Source organism: Microcaecilia unicolor, chromosome 10 (genome assembly GCF_901765095.1).
Source record: "Microcaecilia unicolor chromosome 10, aMicUni1.1, whole genome shotgun sequence".
NCBI lineage: Eukaryota > Metazoa > Chordata > Amphibia > Gymnophiona > Siphonopidae > Microcaecilia > Microcaecilia unicolor.
The window spans coordinates 41,172,357-41,197,893 of NC_044040.1; the positions used below are offsets into that span (position 1 = coordinate 41,172,357).

The 25,537-nt window shown below is 45.3% G+C and overlaps 1 protein-coding gene across 1 annotated transcript in view; it reads left to right on the forward strand.

Annotated features, from left to right (window-relative positions):
- The window catches only part of TBC1D22A (TBC1 domain family member 22A), a 382,275-nt gene that overhangs the window by 106,089 nt on the left and 250,649 nt on the right, over positions 1-25,537 (forward strand). Inside the window, exons 6-7 of the mRNA XM_030216168.1 lie at positions 3,373-3,501; positions 7,603-7,665. Of these exons, the coding sequence (XP_030072028.1) occupies positions 3,373-3,501; positions 7,603-7,665 (192 nt within the window). The remainder of the gene's footprint in view (positions 1-3,372; positions 3,502-7,602; positions 7,666-25,537) is intronic.

Sequence of the window (25,537 nt, forward strand, 5' to 3'; positions counted from 1 at the left end):
AACTTTACACTTAATGTGCTCTGAGATGATGTCTCCCACTTGTTTGCCTGATCAGTCCTGCTGTCTATGGAAAACACCAATTTAAAACAATGTTTCTCAACTGTAATATATGTTTTTTAAACAGTGTATACAGAAAGTAATTTTTTAACTGGCCATCCAACATGTGCAGCAGATACGTGCCTAAGCTACATTGATATAAAAAAGGTGCATACTTTCCCTTTTAAAATGACCCCGTGGGAAGTGCATGCATACATGCGTACATTTACAACTGCTCTGAGGCATACACCAATTTCCTGATGTATTTTTTTTCCTTTCTTTAAATTTACCTTTCAATTTATATCAAGTATGAGCTTAACAATGCAAAGGAGGTATATTTACAGATTTACATTACAAGTGAAAACAGAATAGTAAAAAGAAATGGGGGGGGGGGGGGACCCTTTTACATTACACCCTTAAGTCCACAATTAGAAGAAGGAGACCAAGAATAGAAAAACCACTGCAGCATGGAAACATAAGAAAAGATTAAAAAGATAAATCTAACAATTGGGGAGAGAACATTCCCATTCTTAATATAACCCCCATATACCACCCCACCCCCAAACTCAGCGTTCTTAAATGCTAGACTCACTTGTTGTCAAAGAGAGCTTAACAGAGGATTCAACAATATATATTTCAAAACTTCAAGCCAAAAAAACACTCTCCAGATACAAAGCCTCTGAGCACATCTCAAGAAGCTATTTTTTCCCTCTTATCCAGTTCTCTTGCTTGATGATTGCTAAAGTACAGTGTCAAAATAGTCTTTATCCAGCTTCTCATCCTCCTACTCAAATAGTTGAAACATCCAGGCTATTGGTAGAAAGATCTCCTTCTCACCCAATAGTCCCCAAGTTCTTTCCCTCATTCTAGACAGGGGAATAAAGATCTTCGTTATTTTGAGTAGTTCTCCTTGGGGATCTTCAAAAATATCCTAATATTTGTGGAATGTACATAAGTAATGCCACACTGGGAAAAGACCAAGGGTCCATCGAGCCCAGCATCCTGTCCACGACAGCGGCCAATCCAGGCCAAGGGCACCTGGCAAGCTTCCCAAACGTACAAACATTCTATACATGTTTTTCCTGGAATTGTGGATTTTTCCCAAGTCCATTTAGTAGCGGTTTATGGACTTGTCCTTTAGGAAACCGTCTAACCCCCTTTTAAACTCTGCCAAGCTAACCACCTTCACCACGTTCTCCGGCAACGAATTCCAGAGTTTAATTACGCGTTGGGTGAAGAAACATTTTCTCCGATTTGTTTTAAATTTATTACACTGTAGTTTCATCGCATGCCCCCTAGTCCTAGTATTTTTGGAAAGCGTAAACAGACGCTTCACATCCACCTGTTCCACTCCACTCATTATTTTATATACCTCTATCATGTCTCCCCTCAGCCGTCTCTTCTCCAAGCTGAAAAGCCCTAGCCTCCTTAGTCTTTCTTCATAGGGAAGTCGTCCCATCCCCGCTATCATTTTAGTCGCCCTTCGCTGCACCTTTTCCAATTCCACTATATCTTTCTTGAGATGCGGCGACCAGAATTGAACACAATACTCAAGGTGCGGTCGCACCATGGAGCGATATAACGGCATTATAACATCCTCACACCTGTTTTCCATACCTTTCCTAATAATACCCAACATTCTATTCGCTTTCTGAGCCACAGCAGCACACTGAGCAGAAGGTTTCAGCGTATTATCGACGACGACACCCAGATCCCCTTCTTGGTCCGTAACTCCTAACGCGGAATCTTGCATGACGTAGCTATAATTCGGGTTCTTTTTTCCCACATGCATCACCTTGCACTTGCTCATATTAAACGTCATCTGCCATTTAGCCGCCCAGTCTCCCAGTCTCGTAAGGTCCTTCTGTAACTTTCACAATCCTGTCGCGAGTTAACGACTTTGAATAACTTTATGTCATCAGCAAATTTAATTACCTCGCTAGTTACTCCCATCTCTAAATCATTTATAAATATATTAAAAGCAGCGGTCCTAGCACAGACCCCTGAGGAACCCCACTAACTACCCTTCTCCATTGTGAATACTGCCCATTTAACCCCACTCTCTGTTTCCTATCCTTCAACCAGTTTTTAATCCACAATACGACTTTTCCTCCTATCCCATGACCCTCCAATTTCCTCTGTAGCCTTTCATGAGGTACCTTGTCAAACGCCTTTTGAAAATCCAGATGCACAATATCAACCGGCTCCCCTTTGTCCACATGTTTGTTTACTCCTTCAAAGAATTGAAGTAAATTGGTCAGGCAAGATTTCCCCACACAAAAGCCGTGCTGACTCGGTCTCAGTAATCTATGTCCTCAGATGTGCTCTGTAATTTTGTTTTTAATAATAACCTCTACCATTTTCCCCGACACCGACCTCAGACTCACCGGTCTATAATTTCCCGGATCTCCCCTGGAACCTTTTAAAAAAATGGGCGTTACATTGGCCACCCTCCAATCTTCCGTTACCATGCTCGATTTTAAGGATAAATTGCATATCACTAGCAGTAGCTCCGCAAGCTCATTTTTCAGTTCTATCAGTACTCTAGCATGAATACCCATCCGGTCACAGGAGAAAGGAGCAGGTTTGAGGAAATTCAACATCCAGGCATATTTTACATAGATATGTTTTTATTTTATAAAGTATTTGTACAAGCTCAAACCCTGCGCCAGCTGTGGCCCTGGAAGCATTTTTGCTCAGGTCAGAGAAACTTATATGTATACAAGATGCATGCACAAATATTTACACACAGAAATTACTCTCATGGGGGTAGTTTAAAAGCATTTCCTGAATGTAAAGCATGTTTTGAGCTTAGAAAATAGCTGTTTGAAAATTATGCAGACAAATTTGCATATATAAATATGCATGCAGATAAGAAGGTATATACTTATGTGTGGCATGTATAGGTATTTGTGAAGGTGTAGTTTGGGTGCAGCAGGGGCACAGATGCAAATACATGCGCACATTTATATTTTATTTATTGGTTTGGTTGTTCACACCTTTTCAGTAGTAGCTCAAGATAAGTTGCATTCAGGTGCACTGGGTATTCTAAATAAGTGAGCATTTATACTAGGAATAGTACTGGGTACCTATTTTAAAATTGCAAATAAGCACTCTTGTTACCTTATTAGGCATCTTTTTGAACTTTGACATAGGCATCCTTTTTAAAACTACTCCCCTAAAAGTCAAACATTTTCAAATGCATTCTTCTGAAGTGGTTTCATACTATTCAACAAACTGCTGTAGTTTGTATACCTTTCTTTATGACCAGTATATACATGCATAATATATTGGGCTCTTTCCTTCATTCATATAGATTTTTCTTTGCTTTTCCAGGGTTATCTTCCAGCAAATGTAGAACGAAGGGAAGGCACACTACAGAGAAAACAGAAAGAATACTTTGCATTTATCGAACAATATTATGACTCCAGAAATGACGATGCTAATCAGAGCACTTACCGACAGGTAGTAGACTTCATTAAATTACTATTTTTATAAAAAAAATCAAATTATAATTGAAGGCTCATAGCGGATAAAGATTGACGTATTTCTGTATTAAAGAAGGTACAATCTTCGTGAAGAATGATTAGTGAAAACTGAAAACAAATAGCTATTTAACTCTCACAAAAAGAACTCAGACATGAAATTGTTGATCTGTTGTTAGTGATCTGTAACCTGTCATCAAAATCATCTGTAGTACCTGAAGATTGGAGGGTGACCAATGTAATGCCAATTTTTAAAAAGGGTTCCAGGGATGATCTGGGAAATTACAGACTGGTAAGCCTGACTTCAGTGCCGGGGAAAATAGTGGAAACTATTATAAAGAATAAAATCATGGAACACATAGATGAACACGGTTTAATGGAACAGAGTCAGCATGGATTCAGCCAAGGGAAGTCTTGCCTCACCAATTTGCTTCATTTCTTTGAAGGTGTGAATAAACATGGACAAAGGTGAGCCGGTTGATGTAGTGTATTTAGATTTTCAGAAATCTTTTGAAAATTTCTTCACGAGAGTCTCCTGAGAAAATTAAAAAAGTCATTGGATAGGAGGTAGTGTCCTGTGGATTAGAAATTGCTTATTGGACAGAAAGCAGAGTGTAGGGTTAAATGGGCATTTTTCTCAGTGGAGGATTGTGAATAGTGGAGTGCCACAGGGATATTTACTAGGACCGGTGCTATTTAAAATATTTATAAATGATGTGGAAAATAGATTAATGAGTGAGGTGATAATTTGCAGATGACACAAAAGTTGTCAAAACACACGTGGAATGTGAAAAATTGCATGAAGACCTTAGGAGACTGGGCAGCCTAATGGCAGATGAAATTTAATGTGGACAAGTCGTATAAGTCGTATAAGACTGTATAAGTCGTTGGTGAGGCCCCACCTGGAGTATTATGTTCAGTTTTGGAGGCCGTATCTTGCGAAGGATGTTAAAAAAATGGAAGCGGTGCAAAGAAAAGCTACGAGAATGGTACGGGATTTGCATTCCAAGACGAATGAAGAGAGATTTGCTGACCTGAACATGTATACCCTGGAGGAAAGGAGGAACAGGGGTGATATGATACAGACGTTCAGATATTTGAAAGGTATTAATCCGCAATCAAATCTTTTCCGGAGATGGGAAGGCGGTAGAACGAGAGGACATGAAATGAGGTTGAAGGGGGGCAGACTCAGGAAAGATGTCAGGAAGTATTTTTTCACAGAGAGGGTGGTGGATGCTTGGAATGCCCTCCCACGGGAGGTGGTGGAGATGAAAACGGTAACGGAATTCAAACATGCGTGGGATATGCATAAAGGAATCCTGTGCGGAAGGAATAGATCCTCAGAAGCTTAGCCGAAATTGGGTGGCGGAGCAGGTGGGTGAAAGAGGGGTTGGTGGTTGTGAGGCGAGGATAGCAGAGGGCAGACTTATACGGTCTGTCCATAGCCGGTGATGGGAGGCAGGACTGGTGGTTGGGAGGCGGGAAGTACTGCTGGGCAGACTTGTTCGGTCTGTTCCCTGAATAAGGCAGGTACAAATCAAGGTAAGGTATACACATATGAGTTTGTCTTGTTGGGCAGACTGGATGGACCGTGCAGGTCTTTTTCTGCCGTCATCTACTATGTTACTATGTAAAGTGATACACACTGGGAAGAATAATCTGAATCATAGTCACCTGATGCTAGGGTCCACCTTAGGGGTCAGCACTCAAGAAAAAGATCTAGGTGTCATTGTAGACAATATGATGAAATATTTATTTATTTATTTGTTGCATTTGTACCCCACATTTTCCCAGCTATTTGAAGGCTCAATGTGGCTTACATATTACCGTGAGGCGTAAGCTGCCTCCGGTGATGAAACAAATGCAGAGTGATGTGGTAGAGAATGAGATGTATGTGTTACAGACACATAATAGAATCAAGAGAAGAAGAGTCTTTCTAATACAACTATAAAAGCATTTTACAGTGCTAAGTATTGACTGAACCAGCTAATACAGCCCAGTGTGTGGCATTGGGCAAAAAAATCAAACAGATTTCTAGGAATTATTAGGAAAGGGATGCAAAAGAAGACCAAGAATATTCTAATGCCTCTGTATTGCTCCATGGTGTGATCTCACCTTGAGTATTACATTCACTTATGGTCGTCATATCTCCGAAAAGATATAGCGGAATTAAAAAAAAATGTTCAAAGAGAGCGACCAAAATGATAAAGGGGTGGAACTCCTCTCATATGAGGAAAGGCTAAAGAGGTTAGGGCTCTTCATCTTGGAAAAGAGACAGCTGGTGGGGGGGTATGATTGAGGTCTGTAAAATCTTGAGTGGTATAGAATGAGTGGAAGTGAATAGATTTTTCACTCTTTCAAAAAGTACAAAGTCCAGGGAACACGTAATGAAATTACAGGGAAATACTTTTTAAAAACAAATAGGAGGAAATATTTTTTCACTAAAAGAATAGTTAAACTCTGGAACCCGCTGCCGGAGGATATGATAACAGCAGTTGTTTTATCTGGGTTTAAAAAAAGGTTTGGACAAGTTCCTAGAGGAAAAGTCCATAATCTGTTATTGTGACAGATAGGGAAGCCACCTCTTGCCCTGGGATTGGTAGCATGGAATGTTGCTACTAATTGGGGTTTCTGCCAGGTATTTGTGACCTGGATTGGCCATTGTTGGAAGCAGGATACTAGTCTAGATGGCCATTGGTCTGACCCTGTATGGCTATTCTTATGTTCTTATATTATGTTCATATAGTGAATTATGAAACAAACAAAACAAAAAAATAAAGAAAGAGGGTAGACCAATGTAATCCCAGAACAGCTGATTTATTAAAAAAGACTCGACACAGATCTACGTTTCAACGCGGCAAACGCCGGCCTCATGAGTCAAATTTATCTCAGTCACAGATGATGACTGAGAGTGTGAAATCTAAAAAGTGCAAGGCTTGGTGCAATTATAAGTGCCAAATCTAAATTGCTGACAAACACAGTGCCATATCAAAGTTTGTCACAGAAGACAATATTGGACTTTTTAAGATTTCATACTCACAGTCATCCTTTGTGATTGAGATAAATTTATTTGACTCCTGAGGTGTCTCTAGCGTTTAGTGCATTCTAATCATTAGCGTTCTAAACTTTTGAAAATGTGCCATTTGTCCTCTACTTGTTTGCCCTGTTACCAAGGGCTTAATTTTGTTATCTTCTCTTTGGATTGACTGGATCTTATTGTATATTGCATGGACAATTTTAGTTTAAATAGTGTCTGAATTTGGTATTTTACTTGTAAGTTAGTTTAAATCAAGAAATGGAATATAATACTAAACACTTAAGGGCTCTTTTACCATAGGGCTTTAATCCTTAATGTGCGGTTAGTGCATGAAAGCATTTTGCAGTAATTTCCCTGTTATTGCCTGCTAAGTACGCATTGACTATTTTTAAAATTATTTTTTGAGGGGGGTGTCAAGGGTGGAGAGTGGGTAGTCCCATGTTATCTAGTTGGTGCTTTAGGATTACTGTGCACTAACTGGGTAATTCTGGGTTAATGCAGGATCACTTGTCTCCTCCTAAATAGTATGGGGTAAGTGCTCTTGCATGGCTTTTTTTGTTTGTTTTTTTGGTTTGTTTGTTTTTTGCAGGTGCCATGCACTAATAGGAACATTAACACATTACCTGCAAAAAAAGAAAAAAATGATCAAGTTTTTATTCGTATAAATGATATGAGCTGCCTTTTGTACAACTTTTTGTTATTCCGCCCATGTAAATTAATATCTTTAACAATTACTAGCTCGCATCTGCCACTGTGGAACAGGAACTTTCTATTCTCTACCCTCGCAGTTCTCTGTGAGCTGCATGATGCAGAAAACAGGAAGCTCTTGTTTTGTGGAAGTAATTTTTTTATGTCCTAAATCTAGGTGGTTCCTCATAAATTTATTCCCTTTTTTTTTCTGAACTCTTCAGGAAATATTTTTTAACTTGCTCCTTTATTCTTTATGTATAAAATATTATAATGCTAATACTAACAGTAGCCTACATTTATACTTTGTGTAGCTTTTTCTTTGAAATACTTAGTTCTTTATTTCTTTGTCATCAGATACTCATAGATATTCCTCGTATGAGCCCTGAGTCTTTAATACTACAACCCACAGTAAAAGAGGTAAGAATCCATTATCAGAATAACTCTTGCTCCTTGGATGTATGTCTTAGCTATTTATGTTTTACCATTTTGTATATACAGATTTCAAAATTACAGTGTGACCATGTTTTGAAACCACCTGCACTTTCATGCTATGTTTGCTATATTGCTTCTGTATTTTCTCTGGGATCCATATGAATATTATATAGAGGCGTATTTTCAAAGCACTTACTTACAAAGTTTATCTCCGAGAACAGGTCCGTGAAGGGGCAGACCGAAGCATATTTTCAAAAAAAAAGAACGTTTATCTTTTTTTGAGTTGGGCGTTTTTGTTTTTCAGCGATAATGAAAACCGAAAGCGCCCAGCTCAAAAACGAATAACTCCAAGACATTTATTCGTGGGAGGGGCCAGGATTCGTAGTGCACTGGTCCCCCTCACATGCCAGGACACCAACCGGGTACCCTAGGGGGGCACTTTTACAAAAAAAAAAAAACAAGATAAAACAGCTCCCAGGTGCATAGCACGCTTCCCTTGGGTGTTGAGCCCCCCAAATCCCCCTCAAAACCCACTGCCCACAAGTCTACACCATTACTATAGCCCTAAGGGGTGAAGGGGGGCACCTATATGTGGGTACAGTGGGTTTGGGGGGCGGTTTGGAGGGCTCCCATTTACCAGCACAAGTGTAACAGGTGGGGGGGGGGGGGGGGGATGGGCCTGGGTCCACCTGCCTGAAGTCCACTGCACCCCCTAATAACTGCTCCAGTGACCTGCATACTGCTGCCAGGGAGGTGGGTATGACATTTGAGGGTACATAAGTACATAAGTAGTGCCATACTGGGAAAGACCAAAGGTCCATCTAGCCCAGCATCCTGTCACCGACAGTGGCCAATCCAGGTCAAGGGCACCTGGCACGCTCCCCAAACGTAAAAACATTCCAGACAAGTTATACCTAAAAATGCGGAATTTTTCCAAGTCCATTTAATAGCGGTCTATGGACTTGTCCTTTAGGAATCTATCTAACCCCTTTTTAAACTCCGTCAAGCTAACCGCCCGTACCACGTTCTCCGGCAACGAATTCCAGAGTCTAATTACACGTTGGGTGAAGAAAAATTTTCTCCGATTCGTTTTAAATTTACCACACTGTAGCTTCAACTCATGCCCTCTAGTCCTAGTATTTTTGGATAGCGTGAACAGTCGCTTCACATCCACCCGATCCATTCCACTCATTATTTTATACACTTCTATCATATCTCCCCTCAGCCGTCTCTTCTCCAAGCTGAAAAGCCCTAGCCTTCTCAGCCTCTCTTCATAGGAAAGTCGTCCCATCCCCACTATCATTTTCGTCGCCCTTCGCTGTACCTTTTCCAATTCTATTATATCTTTTTTGAGATACGGAGACCAGTACTGAACACAATACTCCAGGTGCGGTCGCACCATGGAGCGATACAACGGCATTATAACATCCGCACACCTGGACTCCATACCCTTCCTAATAACACCCAACATTCTATTCGCTTTCCTAGCCGCAGCAGCACACTGAGCAGAAGGTTTCAGCGTATCATCGACGACGACACCCAGATCCCTTTCTTGATCCGTAACTCCTAACGCGGAACCTTGCAAGACGTAGCTATAATTCGGGTTCCTCTTACCCACATGCATCACTTTGCACTTGTCAACATTGAACTTCATCTGCCACTTGCACGCCCATTCTCCCAGTCTCGCAAGGTCCTCCTGTAATCGTTCACATTCCTCCTGCGACTTGACGACCCTGAATAATTTTGTGTCATCGGCGAATTTAATTACCTCACTAGTTATTCCCATCTCTAGGTCATTTATAAATACATTAAAAAGCAACGGACCCAGCACAGACCCCTGCGGGACCCCACTAACTACCCTCCTCCACTGAGAATACTGGCCACGCAATCCTACTCTCTGCTTCCTATCTTTCAACCAGTTCTTAATCCATAATAATACCCTACCTCCGGCATATTTTGTGGTGGGAGGGGGTTTGTGACCACTGGGGGAGTCAGGGGAGGTCATCCCCGATTCCCTCCAGTGGTCATCTGGTTATTTAGGGCACTTTTTGGGGCCTTATTCGTGGAAAAACAGGGTCCAGGAAAAGTGCCCTAAATTCTCGCATATTTTTTTTCCATTATCGGCGAAAGGCGCTCATCTCTGATCGGCCGATAACCACGCCCCAGTTCCGCCTTCACCACGCCTTCGACACGCCCCCATCAACTTTGTCCGCATCCGCAACGGAGTGCAGTTGAAAAAGTCCAAATTCGGCTTTCGATTATACCGCTTTATTCGTTTTTGTGAGATAAACGTCTATCTCCCGATTTGGGTCACAATATAGGCGTTTTTCTATTTCGATTATAAGCAGGATAGTAACCTATGGAACTTTAAGTCTAAGTGCTTTAAAAATGAGACCCGTGGCGGGGCATAATTGTACAGGACACCCAGGTTTTCCTAAGGGCGTCCTCGCAGGTCGTCCCCGTGAAGGGGAAGGGAAACCCGTATTATCGAAACAAGATGGGCGTCCATCTTTCGTTTCGATAATACGGTCGGGGACGGCCAAATCTGAACATTTAGGTCGACCTTAGAGATGGTTGACATAAATATTGAGATGGTCGACCTTAGAGGTGGTTGTCCCCTGTTTTCAGCGATAATGGAAACCGAGGATGCCCATCTCAAAAACAACCAAATCCAACTCATTTGGTCATGGGAGGAGCTAGCATTCGTAGTGCACTGTGCCCCTGACATGCCAGGACAGCAACCGGGCACCCTAGGGGGCACTGCATTGGACTAACTGATGCCCTAACTGAACGGAAAAAGCCCTTCCCTTACCAATCCCTTAGTGATTCGAAAAGGAACGGGCATGCATGAAGGAAATCGCATGCAAATAAGCTGCTCACTGTTAGCTCATTTGCACACGATTTCCTTCCTAAGAAGGGGAAGCCAGTGCAGAGCAGCCAAGCAAATACAAGTCCAGGTGAAAACGTCCAAGTACTCGTCAGGGACGTCTTTTATTTTATTTTTTTTAGAGTATGGGTGAAGGACGTCCTTTGCTATGCCTCCGTCCCTGCGACAGCAGTTGAGGACGTCCAAAATGTGGATGTTTCTGTGAGAAGGACGTCCATGCCTTTGCTATGCCTCCAACACCCCCTTTATTTATTTGGGATTTGAACCGGCCACCTCTGAATTTCAAGACCAGTGCTCTAACCACTAGGCCACTCCTCCACTCCACTCCCTTGAAATTTGGCCGTCCCTGGGGGGGGGGGGGGGGAGCAGTTCAGGACGTCCAAAATGTTTGAAAGAAAGACGTCTATGCCTTCGCTATGTCCCTGCTGACACACACACACCTCCCCCCCCCCCCAGGGACCTGCATACTGCTGCGATGGACCTGAGTATGATATTTGAGGCTGGCAAGAAAAGTTTTTAAAGTTGTTTTTTTTCATGGTGGGAGGAGGTTAGTCACCACTGGGAGAGTCAGGGGAGGTCATCCCCGATTCCCTCCAGTGGTCATATGGTCAGTTCGGGCACCTTTTTGAGGCTTGGTCGTAAGTAAAAATGGATCAAGTAATGTCGGCAAGTGCTCGTCAGGGATGCCCTTTTTTTCCATTATCACTTGAGGACGCCCATCTGTTAGGCATGCCCCACTCCCGCCTTCGCTACGCCTCCAACACGCCCCCGGGAACTTTGGTCGTCCCCGCGACGGGAAGCAGTTGGGGATGCCCAAAATCAGCTTTCGATTATGCCGATTTGGGCGACCCTGAGAGAAGGACGCCCATCTCCCGATTTGTGTCGAAAGATGGGCGCCCTTCTCTTTTGAAAATAAGCCTGCTAGTGTGTTATAGTGGAAATTAGTAATTTTTATCCTATATTAAATCTTGTATAAGTAATAAAACAAAAGGAGCATCTATATTATAATTTGCAATTGTAATGGGACTTGCCAATAAGCCATAAGTTTCATCATTGTTTTTTTTTTTTTTTTTTAAATACTCTTATTTTCAAAGATTAAAATTATAGGTACAAAAAAGGAAAACCACACCATTCTTCATATCTGTTACATATTGTCATATTAACACACCCAAAAAGTTTCATCATTGTTAATGGTAAATCGGTTTGGAACAGTAAAAGGTCAAGGGTCTTGGCTTTGATATACTGCCTTTCTGTGGTAGAACCAAAGTGGTTTACATATATTATATGCAGGAAGTAAAAAAAAATATCTAGATTTGCCCAAAGATGTTTTAATTGTTTTTATATTTAGTTTGAACAAACATGAAAACCTGTTTGCCATTCAATTTGTAGTGTAGTTAATGGTGGTGGCCTGAGAGGAGGAGGAAGGGTAATAGCCACAGTGGCAGGAGGAATGGGTAGAACAAGGTTGAGGAGAGGTGGTGATGCCTGGGTAGGGTATCCAAGGAACAATGGTGGTGCTGTCCTAGAGAGGTGAGGCATGTTGATGACTTGGGAGTAGGGATGGGTTGGTGGAATGGGAAAGGAGAAGTGATGGAAGTGATGGTTTTATAGGGTTAGACTAGCAAGGCATGATAGTAGTGGAATGAGGGGAGAGGACAAATGATGGTATTGGGTGGTGGGGAGGAAGAGTAGGATTGACAGTTTCTGTCCAAGGAAGGAAGGCAGAGGAGGAAAGATAGTAGATTTGAAGGAGATGAGAAGAGTAAGAATAATGAAGTGATGAGAAAAGTATGAATAGTGAATTGATGGTGCAACCCAGGGAAGGACATTATGGTTGTGGCAGAAGCCATTTAGTGAAAGAGTGGAGGGTTAATTTTGGTGGCCTACATTGGGAAAGAGTTGGGTAGAGAGGGGCAGGATAGGAAGGAGCAATAGCAGCAAACTGGATAGGGGAGAAGGAAATGAGAGTGGAAGTGTGGTATGTATGATTTGTATTTGCTAATAATTCTTGAGGTTTGTCTAAGAAAACAAATTGTGATGCAGATTGTGCTAGTTATGACACTTGTTTTTCTCAGAAGAAGGTTATTGAGTCTTACACATATGGACATATGGACTCAGTATTCTCCTTGTCCTCAGCCTGATCTTTTTTGTAAAGTTGTCAAAAACTTCATGTTATTCCTGTGTTAACGGTGTCATGCAGAGCTCTTCAGTTCTTTTTCATCCACAGTTTTCTTATGGATTACTGTATTGAATGAAGTGCATATAGTAAGAAAAGCTTATCTTCTGTCCTGAGTGTTCTCTTTAGCCTAGGCCACTAATGTTACTTTACGTTATTTGCCCAGTTTAAGAAGATTTTTTTAAATTGATTTGCTGTTGCTTATGTGCCACGTAAGCTATTGTAGTCTCCCTTAGGACCACCTTGGCAGCAGTGGCATCTCTAGACAGAAATAGTGGCAGTGACAAGGGTGGTGAGGGCAAGTCAGGTATGGAAGGGGGCAAGAGAATGTGACATGTTCATCATCTTACCCACCACCACATCACAGCTCCTCCCCACCTTTAAATTGGCCATTAGAGACATTACATGGAAAAAAAATCCCAAGGGCCTTCGATATATGAAGAAAGCCTCAAACTGATATCAGTCACCTGGTACAATTAACATTATAGTTGATAGTATGATTCAATGAATTCTGTATGAAGGTGAGGTATGTATTCTGTACAATCTACTACGTTACTATGTTCTGTGATATCAATCACCTGGTACAATTAACATTATAGTTGATAGTATGATTCAATGAATTCTATATGGAAGTGAAGTATTCTGTGCAGTCTACTATGTTCTGTTATCTACTATGTTATTGGACTGAATCTTAATATAAAACCCACAAATCCAGTTCTGCAGCACCACATTTCTCAACAGTGGAGCTAGAACAGAGGTCCTAAACCTGTCGTGGGGGAGCCCTAGCCAGTCAAGTTTTCAGGATATCCATAATGAATATGTTTTAGAGAAATTTTTATGCATTGAAATCTATGCCATAAATATTTATTGTGGATATCCTAAAAACTTGAATGACTAAAGGTCCCCAGGACAGGCTTGAAAACCCCTGAACTCGGATGTTTCTCCATATAACGCAGCATATTAAAAAAATGTTCAGGCAGCAGCATCCAAGATGGCGTTTGGGAAGGACGTGTGAGCAGCAGCTTCTGACTCGCTATCGGAGAACCTCGAGTGAGAACCTTCCCTATTTTGCTATGGGGAAGAGAAAGGGCAAACCCAGCGTACCTCTCTTCACAGGTCAGGTAAACCCCCCTTCCACTCGACAGACGACGCTGAAGGAGTCGGGTTTGCTGCCACAGAGGATTCAGGCTGGCGCTTTGAGGGGTCCGATGGAGACTTCGGATCTCAGCGTTGAGGGTGTGACTCTTAGTCCCCCTCCGATGGCAACACACTCAAGACCCGGAGGAGAGTTGTTAGCTATGGTGAGACAACCGATGGGAACTCCTGGAAGTGGATCCCCTGTGGCTAATAGTGGAGACCCCATAGCTACTTCGTCCCCGCTTGAAACAACTCCGCAAACAGGTCTGACGCTGCAAGCTTCTTTGCCTGTGCGATGTTGGGGCGAACCCTCCATGAGCATCGGGGAAATTGTGAGACCCACGGTTGTCATAATGGATTCCGTTTGGGAGGCGATCCAAGGCTTGGGGTAACTGTTTCAAGCTCAAACTGATCTATCGGGTAAGGTTACTGAGCAGACAACCAAGATGGACTCCTTAGAAACTGAGGTAAAATCCACTAAATCTTCTGTTAGCAGTTATTAAAGATAATAACTTCCAAAGGAAGAAAATTGATTATATGGAGAATCAGTTGAGGAGGAATAATCTTCGGTTTTTGAATTTTCCTAAGTCTCCGCTTATTCTAGCCAAAGAAATGTTGAAAAAATACTTTATTGAAGTTCTGGTTATTCCCCCGGAAGCTTTTCCCCCATTGACTAGAGTGCTTTACATTTCTGGAGCTGGTACTGGAAATTTGCAAGCTCCTTGTCTGATTTAAACCTAACACAGTTTTTGGAAAGTTCAATGGAAGTTATTACAGAAAGGACAACATTGCTGGTGTCATTTGCTCTAGAACTGGACCGTAATAATATATTTAGACTCTTTTTTCGTCATATTACCACACCTTTCCTGGGTTCAAAAATCCAAGTTTTTCCTGATCTCTCTCAAGAGACACAAAAAAAAAAGAAAAGACTTCCTATTACTAAAAGCAAGGGTCCTACAATTAGGAGGGACCTGTATACTTAAATTTCCTTGTAAATGTCATATTTCTTTAGAATCAACTAATCATATTTTTTTGATCCAGGAAACTTACAGAATTTATTGTTAGTAAAGAGTAAGATGATGTTAGCTTTGGTCAATAACGCTAAATCGGCTGCGCCGACTTGAATTCTTGCCCTTCCTTGTTTTGAGATTTAATCTCTTTATAGTATCTTTATGATTTGTAAATTTAAGTACCTAGATCTTGGATTAATTAATGTGGAGTAACAAAAATCTTTATTGTACCTGTTTGAATTATTTCTATAAATATTGTAGATTTCTTTAATTCTAAATTTATGTATTTGACATAAATGTAACGATAAAAATTGATAAAATAATAATAATTTAAAAAATGTTCAAATTTTGGTGTTAAATTTTCTTTCCACTGACAGACATATTGCAACATAACACAAATCACTGCAAAAAGGCATTCAGAGCCTCCCACTTAGCCATCTCTCTCCTCTTCAATCTGTTCAAAATTCTGCTGCACGACTAATATTCCGCCAGTGTCGTTATGCTCATATTAGCCCTCTCCTCAAGTCACTTCACTGGCTTCCTATTCGTTTCCGCATACAGTTCAAACTCCTCTTATTGACCTGTAAGTGCATTCACTCTGCAGCTCCTCAGTACCTCTCCACTCTCATCTCTCCCTACATCCCTCCCCGGGAACACTGGGTAAATCTCTCTTATCTACACCCTTCTCCTCCACTGCTAACTCCAGACTACGTTCCTTTTATCTTGCTGCACCTTATGCCTGGAATAGACTTCCTGAGCCGGTACATCAAGCTCCATCTCTGGCCTTCTTCAAATCTAAGCTAAAAGCCCATCTTTTTGATGCTGCTTTTAACTCCTAACTCTTGTTCACTTGTTCAGAACCCTTATCTCTTGTTTGTCCTGTTTGTCTGTCCTAATTAGATTGTAAGCTCTGTTGAGCAGGGACTGTCTCTTCATGTTCAAGTGTACAGCACTGCGTACGTCTAATAGCACTATAGAAATCATAAGTAGTAGTAGTAGTAGCAGCATTTCCCCAGGTATAAAATAAGAAACTGCATATAATATACAAACCACTTGCAACCAAACAAAAGCAAGATATCATATCCTGTCCCCTTTCCCCCTATAAAAGACATGACTCCTAGACCTCAAACAACAGCAACTTTACCTGTTACTAGACAGCACACTAAGAGGCTTATTTTCAAAGCACTTAGCCTCCCAAAGTTCCATAGAAACATATGGAACTTAGTCTCCCAAAGTGCTTTGAAAATATGCCTCTAAGAGTCTCATTTTCAAAGAACATAGACTTACAAAGTTACATAGGTTACAGTGGGCTTATTTTTGAAAGAGAAAAACGTCCAAGAAGTGTCATAAAGCACCATTTGGATGTTTTTCTTCTCCAGATGTCCAATTTGGAATTTTCAAACCTTGTTTTGTAGTCATTTATCTATGCAATTCATCTGCTGTGTGTCCAAATCATAAGGGCATGTTGGGAGCGTTTTGAAGGTGAGATTAGGTGGTTTCTAACACTTGGACGTTTTACACCCATAATGGAACAAAACAAAAGCGTCCAGGACTAAAGACAAGACGTTTTGGTCTCGATCTGTTTTCAGAATGAATAAGGCACCAAAACGTGCCCTAAATCACTAGATGACCACTGAAGGGAATCAGGGGTAACCCCCAGTACCCCCCACAGTGGTCACTGACCCCTTCCCCCCAAAAATGTGAATAAAAACATTACTTTCCAGCCTCTTTGACAGCCTCAGATGTTAGTCAAGTCTATTAGAGCAGCATGCAAGTCCCTGGAATAGTGTAGTGGTTGGTTTAGTACACATTGGAGGACCCAGGTCCCTATCTCCCTCTACCTGTCACACTTATGGTCGAAATAGTGACGCCTCCTAAAGTCACCAAAACCCTTCTGTACCCACATATAGGTGACCCCTTCACCCATTAGGGCTATTGTAGAGTTGTACAGTGGGGGGCAGTGTGTTTTAGGTGGGTTTTTAAGGGCTCAAGGGACAAGATAAGGGAGCAAAGGTGAGATGTGCACCTGGGAGCATTTTCATGAAGTGCACAGAAGTGCCCTCTAGGGTTCCCCATTGCTCTTCTTGGATGTCTGGGGGACTAGTTTACTAAAAATGCTGGCTCCTCCTACATCCCAATGGTATGAATCTGCACATTTTGCACTTCTACATTTTTTATTTGAAAATGGACCAAAAATAAAATGTCCAAAGCACAAAACCTTGTTTGAAACTGTTGTGAATTGAGGGGTCCCGAGCCCCCCCAAGAAGGCTGGAGTGACCTTAAATCTGACTCCATCTCTAAATAGCACTAGTACTGGGGTAATCAAGGAGTTGTGAAGTTCTAAAAGGAATTGCCACTAAGGGAGACGTTAGGCCTAAGGAAAAGATACCAGCCTTATGACAAACTGGATTTATGTCACAAGTTATAGAATGCAGTGAAAGACAGCCTGATACAGCAAAAGCATTTATACTTACAGCCTCTGATCATAAAGTGAAGTCCACAAATCATCATTTGGAATGAGGAGTTTATTTGCCAAGGTACAAGTCAAATCAGTGATTGACAACAGGCACGTACAATCAATTAGTTATAGGAATATAATAATCCAGCTGCAAACAGGTGTTAATTAGTTCCTAATCTTTTATAATTTCTTTTACCAATTAGAGGTTTTACAAGGGAAAGCAATTAGGTAATTTGTCAATTCTGCTGGTCACATTGGTTTCCCTTGGAGAGAGAGAGTGCCAACCCTTCTCTCTAGCTTAAACCAGGAAATACCCTGATTTTTATAGGTGCCCTCAGGATATGGATAATATGACAGTAGATATACCTGATTGGATCTATGCTAATGTCATGGTTGTCACTGATTGGCTCATGCTAATGAGTAGCTCCTATCTTGCTAACATGGTTTTGTCTTTAACTCGCTTGACCACAAATCTTAAGCAAGACCCTGCATCCAGCTACACCTTTCCTTTCTCACACCATGGCTGACCACAATCCTGCTCACAGGAAAGTCTCATTTCTCAACTTGGTTTTCTAACTTACATTAGAGAAAATTCCACTTTGTAACAGATACGGCTTCCATTTTGTGCTGAAATCCTCCATTTTGTTTCCATATCTATTGACCTAACTTTTCCTAATTTAGCTTATTTAGGCCTCAATCCGGGCTACAAACTAGGCCATACTTTTCCAGTAAGCTCCCAGTTATGTCAGCCATCAGATTTCTGACTCAGCCAAGGTCTGTAATGGCCTGAGCTCTATGACTGGGCCCGCCACCATTCCGGTGGGGGGGGGGGGGGGGGTCTCTGGCTGTACCATAATTTTCTCCGAGGACAAGCAGGCTGCTTGTTCTCACGACTGGGTGACGTCCGCGGCAGCCCCCACCAACCGGAAAAGGCTTCGCGGGACGGTCGGCACGCAGGGCACGCCCACCGCGCATGCGCGGCCGTCTTCCCGCCCGTGCGCGACCGCTCCCGCCAGTTCCTTTTTTTCCGCGTCTGGAGAGAGTCGTGCTTTCCCGCTCTCTCTGCTTTCAGCCGCCGGAAAGTCGATCGCGTTTACGCGGATCGTTGTTTTTTCTATTTAATTTTTTGTTACCGCCGGTTTCCCTTTTCTTTTTCAAAAAAAAAAAAAAACCTGAGCGTGTGGAGCACGCGCTCCCTTTTTCCCTCGTTTCCAGCGGGGACGCCGCGTTGCGGCCTAGTGGCCGCACGGTCGTTTTCTTTTTTCGAGGTGTGATTTTCGCCACCATTGACGACTTTGACTTCGCCGACGCGATTTTTCCGTCGATGTCCTCGAAGGTCCCGAGTGGATTTAAAAAGTGTGGTCGCTGCGGCCGGCCGATCTCGCAGACCGACACCCACGCTTGGTGCCTCCAGTGCCTCGGGCCGGAGCACAATATCAAGTCGTGTTCCCTGTGTCTCGGTCTCCGGAAACGGACTCAAGTTGCGAGGCAAGTTCTGCGGGACCGTCTTTTTGGAACTTGCGCCGGCCCCTCGACGTCGACCTCGACGGCATCGGTATCGACGCCCGGTCCTTCGGTACCGGTATCGATGCCCGAGACATCGGCACCGATGGCATCGACCCCAGGAGAACAGGTCCCGTCGGCCCGCCGGTCCGCCGGCGAGGGTGGAGGTGAGCGGCCGCGTGGGCAGTCGGCCCCGGTCACTCCCTCAGCCCGTGGTCCACGGGACCGAACCCTGTCTGACCCGGCTCCTCGAGACCGAGGGGGATCATCCTCCTCCTCCTCCATACCTCCCGGCGCCGGTGACGCGCATCGAAAGAAGGACAAGAAGCGTCGTCACCGGTCGCCTTCGGTGCATCCGGACATCGGAGAGGAGGCGACGCCGAAGCGTCATCGCCGAGAGGAGAGGTCCCCGTCGGTTGTGGAGGTACCGACGCGTCAGGGTTCCGGCACCTCGGTGCCGTCTCCTGGCCCCCATCAGCTTCTGGCACCGACACCCCTACCGGCCCCACCGCCTTTCCCGGCAGCGGGCCTGGATGAGTGCCTCAGAGCCATCCTTCCGGGGATCCTGGAAGGGCTGATGCGCCAGGCTGTGCCGGCGCCGGGGGTGCTTGCGCCCTCGGCGCCGATGTCTGTGGCGCCGGCGAGCTCTAGCCCGGCGCCGGGGCCGTCGACACCGCCGCCGCTTGCGGCGCCGGTCTCGACCGCCACGCAGGTGGAGTCCCCGTCGACGTCGATGGAGGGAGCTCCGGCCCCGCCGACGCGGGAGTGTACCGCTCGACGACACCGAGACCTCGGTGCCTCGACGTCGAGCCGGGCCCGGTTCAGGACTCAGCTACATGAGCTTATGTCCGATACCGAGGATGAGGCCTCGTGGGGGGAAGAGGAGGACCCTAGATATTTCTCCTCAGAGGAGTCTACGGGCCTTCCCTCGGACCCCACGCCTTCACCGGAGAGGAAGCTCTCACCTCCTGAGAGTCTCTCCTTTGCCTCCTTTGTGCGGGATATGTCTATTAGCATTCCCTTTCCCGTGGTCTCTGTGGAAGAGCCGAGGGCCGAGATGCTCGAGGTCCTCGACTATCCATCACCACCTAGAGAGTCCTCCACGGTGCCGCTGCACAATGTCCTCAAGGAGACACTGCTTCGGAACTGGGTGCGACCGTTAACTAACCCCACCATTCCCAAGAAAGCAGAGTCCCAGTACAGGATCCACTCTGACCCAGAGTTAATGCGGCCCCAACTGCCCCATGACTCGGCGGTCGTGGATTCTGCTCTCAAGAGGGCACGGAGTTCGAGGGATACTGCCTCGGCGCCCCCGGGGCGGGAGTCTCGCACTCTGGACTCGTTTGGGAGGAAGGCCTACCAATCCTCCATGCTCGTGACCCGCATCCAGTCATACCTGCTCTATATGAGCATCCACATGCGGACTAATGTGCAACAACTGGCGGACCTGGTCGATAAGCTCCCGCCGGAGCAGTCCAGGCCTTATCAGGAGGTGGTCAGGCAGCTGAAGGCGTGCAGAAAGTTCCTGTCCAGGGGTATCTATGACACCTGTGACGTGGCATCTCGTGCTGCGGCCCAAGGTATAGTGATGCGCAGGCTCTCATGGCTGCGTGCCTCTGACCTGGACAACCGCACCCAGCAGAGACTGGCCGACGTCCCTTGCCGGGGGGATAACATTTTTGGTGAGAAGGTCGAGCAGCTGGTGGACCAACTGCATCAGCGGGAAACCGCCCTCGACAAGCTCTCCCACCGGGCGCCTTCAGCATCCACCTCAGCAGGTGGACGTTTTTCCCGGGCCCGGCAGGCTGCGCCCTATTCTTTTGCAAAGCGTAGGTACAACCAGCCGGCCCGAAGGCCTCGCCAGGCACAGGGACAGCCCCAGCGCGCTCGTTCTCGTCAACAGCGTGCGCCTAAGCAGCCCCCTACGCCTCCACAGCAAAAGCCGGGGACGGGCTTTTCACTGGATCCTCGGGAACATAGCCGCCCTCAAAGTGTCCGTACCGGACGATCTGCCGGTCGGGGGGAGGTTAAGTTTTTTTCACCAAAGGTGTTCTCTCATAACCTCCGACCAGTGGGTTCTCCAAATAGTGCGGTGCGGATACACCCTGAATTTGGCCTCCCTGCCTCCAAATTGTCCTCCGGGAGCTCAATCTTTCAGCTCCCATCACAAGCAGGTACTTGCAGAGGAACTCTCCGCCCTTCTCAGCGCCAATGCGGTCGAGCCCGTACCACCCGGGCAGGAAGGGCAGGGATTCTATTCCAGGTACTTCCTTGTGGAAAAGAAAACAGGGGGGATGCGTCCCATCCTAGACCTGAGAGGCCTGAACAAATTCCTGGTCAAAGAAAAGTTCAGGATGCTTTCCTTGGGCACCCTTCTGCCAATGATTCAGAAAAACGACTGGCTATGTTCCCTGGATTTAAAGGACGCATATACTCACATACCGATACTGCCAGCTCACAGACAGTATCTCAGATTCCGCCTGGGCGCACGGCACTTTCAGTATTGTGTGCTGCCCTTTGGGCTCGCCTCTGCTCCACGAGTGTTTACCAAGTGCCTCGTGGTGGTAGCGGCCTACCTACGCAAGCTGGGAGTGCATGTGTTCCCATATCTCGACGATTGGCTGGTCAAGAACACCTCGGAGGCGGGAGCCCTCCGGTCTATGCAGTGCACTACTCGACTTCTGGAGCTGCTGGGGTTTGTGATAAATTACCCAAAGTCCCATCTCCAGCCAACACAGTCTCTGGAATTCATAGGAGCTCTGCTGAATGCCCAGACGGCTCAGGCCTACCTTCCCGAAGCGAGGGCCACCAATCTCCTGGCCCTGGCTTCGCAGACCAGAGCGTCTCAGCAGGTCACAGCTCGGCAGATGTTGAGACTTCTGGGTCATATGGCCTCCACAGTTCATGTGACTCCCATGGCTCGTCTTCACATGAGATCTGCTCAATGGACCCTAGCTTCCCAGTGGTTTCAAGCCACCGGGGATCTAGAAGATGTCATCCGCCTCTCCACCAGTTGCCGCACTTCACTGCTCTGGTGGACCATCCGGACCAATTTGACCCTGGGACGTCCATTCCAAATTCCGCAGCCCACGAAAGTGCTGACGACGGATGCATCTCGCCTGGGGTGGGGAGCTCATGTCGATGGGCTTCACACCCAGGGTCTGTGGTCCCTCCAGGAAAAGGATCTGCAGATCAACCTCCTGGAGCTCCGAGCGATCTGGAATGCACTGAAGGCTTTCAGAGATCGGCTGTCCTACCAAATTATCCAAATTCGGACAGACAATCAGGTTGCAATGTATTACGTCAACAAGCAGGGGGGCACCGGATCTCGCCCCCTGTGTCAGGAAGCCGTCGGGATGTGGCGTTGGGCGTGCCGGTTCGGCATGCTCCTCCAAGCCACGTACCTGGCAGGCGTAAACAACAGTCTGGCCGACAGACTGAGCAGAGTCATGCAACCGCACGAGTGGTCGCTCCATTCCAGAGTGGTACGCAAGATCTTCCGAGAGTGGGGCACCCCCTCGGTGGATCTTTTCGCCTCTCAGACCAACCACAAGCTGCCTCTGTTCTGTTCCAGACTTCAGACACACGGCAGGCTAGCGTCAGATGCCTTTCTCCTTCATTGGGGGACCGGCCTCCTGTATGCTTATCCTCCCATACCTTTGGTGGGGAAGACCTTACTGAAGCTCAAGCAAGACCGCGGCACCATGATTCTGATAGCGCCCTTTTGGCCCCGTCAGATCTGGTTCCCTCTTCTTCTGGAGTTGTCCTCAGAAGAACCGTGGAGATTGGAGTGTTTCCCGACTCTCATTTCACAGAACGACGGAGCGTTGCTGCACCCCAACCTTCAATCCCTGGCTCTCACGGCCTGGATGTTGAGGGCGTAGACTTTGCTGCGTTGGGTCTGTCTGAGGGTGTCTCCCGGGTCTTGCTTGCCTCTAGGAAAGATTCCACTAAAAAGAGTTACTTTTTCAAGTGGAGGTGGTTTGTCGTTTGGTGTGAGAGCAAGGCCCTAGAACCTCGTTCTTGACCTGCGCAGAACCTGCTTGAATACCTTCTGCACTTATCAGAGTCTGGCCTCAAGACCAACTCAGTAAGGAATCACCTTAGTGCGATTAGTGCTTACCATTATCGTGTGGAAGGTAAAGCCATCTCTGGAGAGCCTTTAGTCGTTCGATTCATGAGAGGCTTGCTTTTGTCAAAGCCCCCTATCAAGCCTCCTACAGTGTCATGGGATCTCAACGTCGTCCTCACCCAGCTGATGAAACCTCCTTTTGAGCCACTGAATACCGGCCATCTGAAGTACTTGACCTGGAAGGTCATTTTCTTGGTGGCAGTTACTTCAGCTCGTAGGGTCAGTGAGCTTCAAGCCCTGGTAGCTCATGCTCCGTATACCAAATTTCATCACAACAGAGTAGTGCTCCGCACCCACCCAAAGTTCCTGCCGAAGGTGGTGTCGGAGTTCCATCTTAACTAGTCAATTGTCTTGCCAACATTCTTCCCCAGGCCGCATACCCGCCCTGCTGAACGTCAGTTGCACACATTGGACTGCAAGAGAGCATTGGCCTTCTACTTGGAGCGGACACAGCCCCACAGACAGTCCGCCCAATTGTTTGTTTCTTTCGACCCTAACAGGCTAGGGGTCGCTGTCGGGAAACGCACCATCTCCAATTGGCTAGCAGATTGCATTTCCTTCACTTACGCCCAGGCTGGGCTGGCTCTTGAGGGTCATGTCACGGCTCATAGTGTCAGAGCCATGGCAGCGTCAGTGGCCCACTTGAAGTCAGCCACTATTGAAGAGATTTGCAAGGCTGCGACGTGGTCATCTGTCCACACATTCACATCACATTACTGCCTCCAGCAGGATACCCGACGCGACAGTCGGTTCGGGCAGTCGGTGCTGCAGAATCTGTTTGGGGTGTAAATCCAACTCCACCCTCCAGGACCCGAATTTATTCTGGTCAGGCTGCACTCTCAGTTAGTTGTTCTTTGTAGGTCAATTTCTGTTGTACCCTCGCCGTTGCGAGGTTCAATTGACCTGGGTTCTTGTTTTGAGTGAGCCTGAAAGCTAGGGATACCCCAGTCGTGAGAACAAGCAGCCTGCTTGTCCTCGGAGAAAGTGAATGATACATACCTGTAGCAGGTGTTCTCCGAGGACAGCAGGCTGATTGTTCTCACCTACCCTCCCTCCTCCCCTTTGGAGTTGTGTTTCATAGTTTATTGCTTGTCATTCAACTGGCGGGAGCGGTCGCGCACGGGCGGGAAGACGGCCGCGCATGCGCAGTGGGCGTGCCCTGCGTGCCGACCGTCCCGCGAAGCCTTTTCCGGTTGGTGGGGGCTGCCGCGGACGTCACCCAGTCGTGAGAACAATCAGCCTGCTGTCCTCGGAGAACACCTGCTACAGGTATGTATCATTCACTATACAAAACAGTATTTTGGGGAAAAAAAAAACACAGATGTTTTTCGAAAATGACCTTCTTTCCTATTTGGATTTTGGATGTTTTGTGTAAAATGTCCAAAGTCGGACTTAGATGTCATATTGAAAATGCCCCTCTATTTAACTTTGTAAGTCTATGTGCTTTGAAAATGAGCACCTAAATATAATAGTAGACCCTAGAGCATCAATACACCTACCATAGGAATCCCAGCAGATTCATTCACATTGGCCACACATACAGAACGTGGTGAGATCCTCAGCTAATATACAATAAGGGACTACAAATTAAATATAAGCATGCAGACAAAAATTGAAATGGAACCCCTTCATCCCCACAAAACCTAGATTCTAGTTGTTGTGCAATACTGGAAAAAAAGAGAAACAGAGGAGATGCACATTTCCCAAAGTTGATATTTAACACTAAAAGAAGAAATATTTGTATTAATATTTTTTTACCTTTGTTGTCTTGGCATTTTATTTTTGTAATTGGGTTGTTCCACTCTCTCTTTTCTTATGTCACTTTGCTAATTTTATTTTTCAGGTTCTCCTTTCCATGTCTTCTTTGACATCCTGCCACCTTCTACATTTGGCTAACACTGATCTTCCCTTTCATTTTTTATATTTCCATTTCTGTATTCTTTGCCTCACCAGTCATAGTTGTGCCCTTCATACTTCCTATCTCACATCCTCCAGTCCTTAGTCTCTCACTTTTCTCCCCTGCTAACCTTTCTCTATCCCCTGTCTCTCTTGCCTTTTTCAGTCTCCTGTTCTTCCTCTTTCAGTCACTCCCTAGCCCTCCATTTCCATCCAGCTTCTTTCCTCTTTCTCTGTATTCCCACCCACTCTTTTTTTGAACGTATCAGTACAAATAAAAAAGTAGCACATATGAATTTATCTTCTTGGGCAGACTGGATGGACCGTGCAGGTCTTTTTCTGCCGTCATCTACTATGTTACTATGTTACTATCTAAGAATTCCTATATATATGGATTTATCCTGTTTATGTTTGGAGAAAACAAAGTTAGTTACTTGTAACAGATCTTACCAAGGGCAGCAGGAAATACAGTCTTCAAATAACCTACCACCTTACCTAAAAGCTTGCCTTTACTTAAGCCATTATATTAAACTGAAGGGGGCTCTACACGGTGTTGACTGTGAATAAGCACATTTGCTGTCCGGAAGAGAGAGGGGACTCACTTGTTCTTTGAGATGTCACAGTCAAACACCTTCACCCTTATGAATGCAATTTCCTT